General features: G+C 47.4%; 1 protein-coding gene across 1 annotated transcript; it reads right to left on the bottom strand.

Moving 5' to 3' along the window:
- LOC109125571 (RNA-directed DNA polymerase homolog) lies at positions 1,064-1,486 on the bottom strand (the record flags this gene model as incomplete). The annotated part of the gene is made up of 1 exon (XM_019227458.1): positions 1,064-1,486. A coding segment is annotated over one exon (423 nt), but the record flags the coding sequence as incomplete, so codon positions are not given.

The following is a 1,736-nucleotide window of genomic DNA, read 5'->3' on the forward strand; positions in this document are numbered from 1 at the left end:
AAATCATGAGTAGGATAGTTGCCTTCATGCTTCCGCAACTGCCGCGAAGCGTAGGCAATCACCTTCCCATGCTGCATCAGAACACACTCCAAACAACNGATGAATAGAAAAATTGCTCCCATGAGCCTCTCTCAGGATCTCCTGCCTCAACTCCTCATCCTTGGGTGCACAAATCCGATCGTGCACCAAGATAGTACCATTATCTGAGACCTGATACTCTGAATCAACGTCCTTTGAGGCATTCACCAGCCCCAAATCCCCCTCCTGAGCCAACCGCACTCTGCTCAGAAGATCTGCTCTATCAACCGCCTCCAAACCCAAAGGTTCCTGAGACACAGCACACAAACTCAACGCACTGATCTCTCCTACCAGAGACTCCATCTCCTGCTCCTGAGCCGAAGCTACCCTCTTCCGACTCAGAGCATCTGCAACCAAGTTAGCTTTACCAGGATGATAGGCTATCTCCAAATCATAATCCGCCACCAGCTCCATCCACCGCCTCTGCCTCAAATTCAACTCGGGCTGAGTGAATATATACTTCAGGCTCTTATGATCTGTAAATACCTGCACATTTGCACCATAAAGATAAGATCTCCAAATCTTCAGGGAAAAAACTACAACACCCATCTCTAAATCATGAGTAGGATAGTTGCCTTCATGCTTCCGCAACTGCCGCGAAGCGTAGGCAATCACCTTCCCATGCTGCATCAGAACACACTCCAAACAACCTCTAGATGCATCTGTATAGACCACATAGGGTTCTCCCTGCTCAGGCAAAGCCAACACTGGCGCAATAGTCAACATCTCCTTCAGGCTTGCAAAGCCCTCCTCACACTCCTGTGACCAAAAAAAAGGAACATGTTAACTTAGTCATAGGACGTGCTCTGCTCGCAAACCCCTGCACAAATCTCTTGTAGTATCCTGCCAATTCAAGGAAACTCTTGATATCTGTGGCATTCTGCAGTCTAGGCCAATCTCTGATAGCCTGAATCTTCTCCGGATCTACAGAAACCTCGTCTGCAGACACAATATGACTCAGAAAACCCATCTCACGCTGCCAAAAACTGCACTTGCTCAACTTAGCAAACAACTTCTGCTCCCGCAGCTTCTCCATAATTGCCCTCAAATGCACTGCATACTCCTCAGGACTCTTAGAATAAACCAGGATATCGTCGATGAAAATGATGACTGATACATCCAGAAACTCCTGAAACACATTGTTCATCAATCTCATAAACGCTGCTGGTGCGTTAGTCAACCCGAAAGGCATCATCACAAACTCATAGTGCCCATACCTCGTCCTGGATGCAATCTTCCTCACATCTGCCTCATCTATCGGTATCTGATGATAACCCGATGCCAGATCTACCTTGGAGAACCAAGTAGCACCCCTCAACTGATCCAACAACTCATCAATCATGGGAAGAGGGTACTTGTTCTTCACAGTGACCCGGTTCAACCCCCGGTAATCAATACACAACCGAAAACTCCCATCCTTCTTCTTGACAAACAACACCGGTGCTCCCCATGGTGATACACTAGGACGGATGAATCCCTTACTCAACAAATCCTCTAGCTGCTTCTTCAGCTCTGTCATCTCTGCTGGAGCCATTCTGTAAGTAGCCTTGAATAACGGCATCGTCCCTGGTTCCAGTTCAATTGTAAATGCCGCTAACGGTAGACTTCCCCACTGATTCTGGCATAGATATGCTAACCAAATAAGCCTCACAGCCCTT

The sequence above is a fragment of the Camelina sativa genome, chromosome 7 (assembly GCF_000633955.1).
Source record: "Camelina sativa cultivar DH55 chromosome 7, Cs, whole genome shotgun sequence".
NCBI classification, from domain to species: Eukaryota; Viridiplantae; Streptophyta; class Magnoliopsida; order Brassicales; family Brassicaceae; genus Camelina; species Camelina sativa.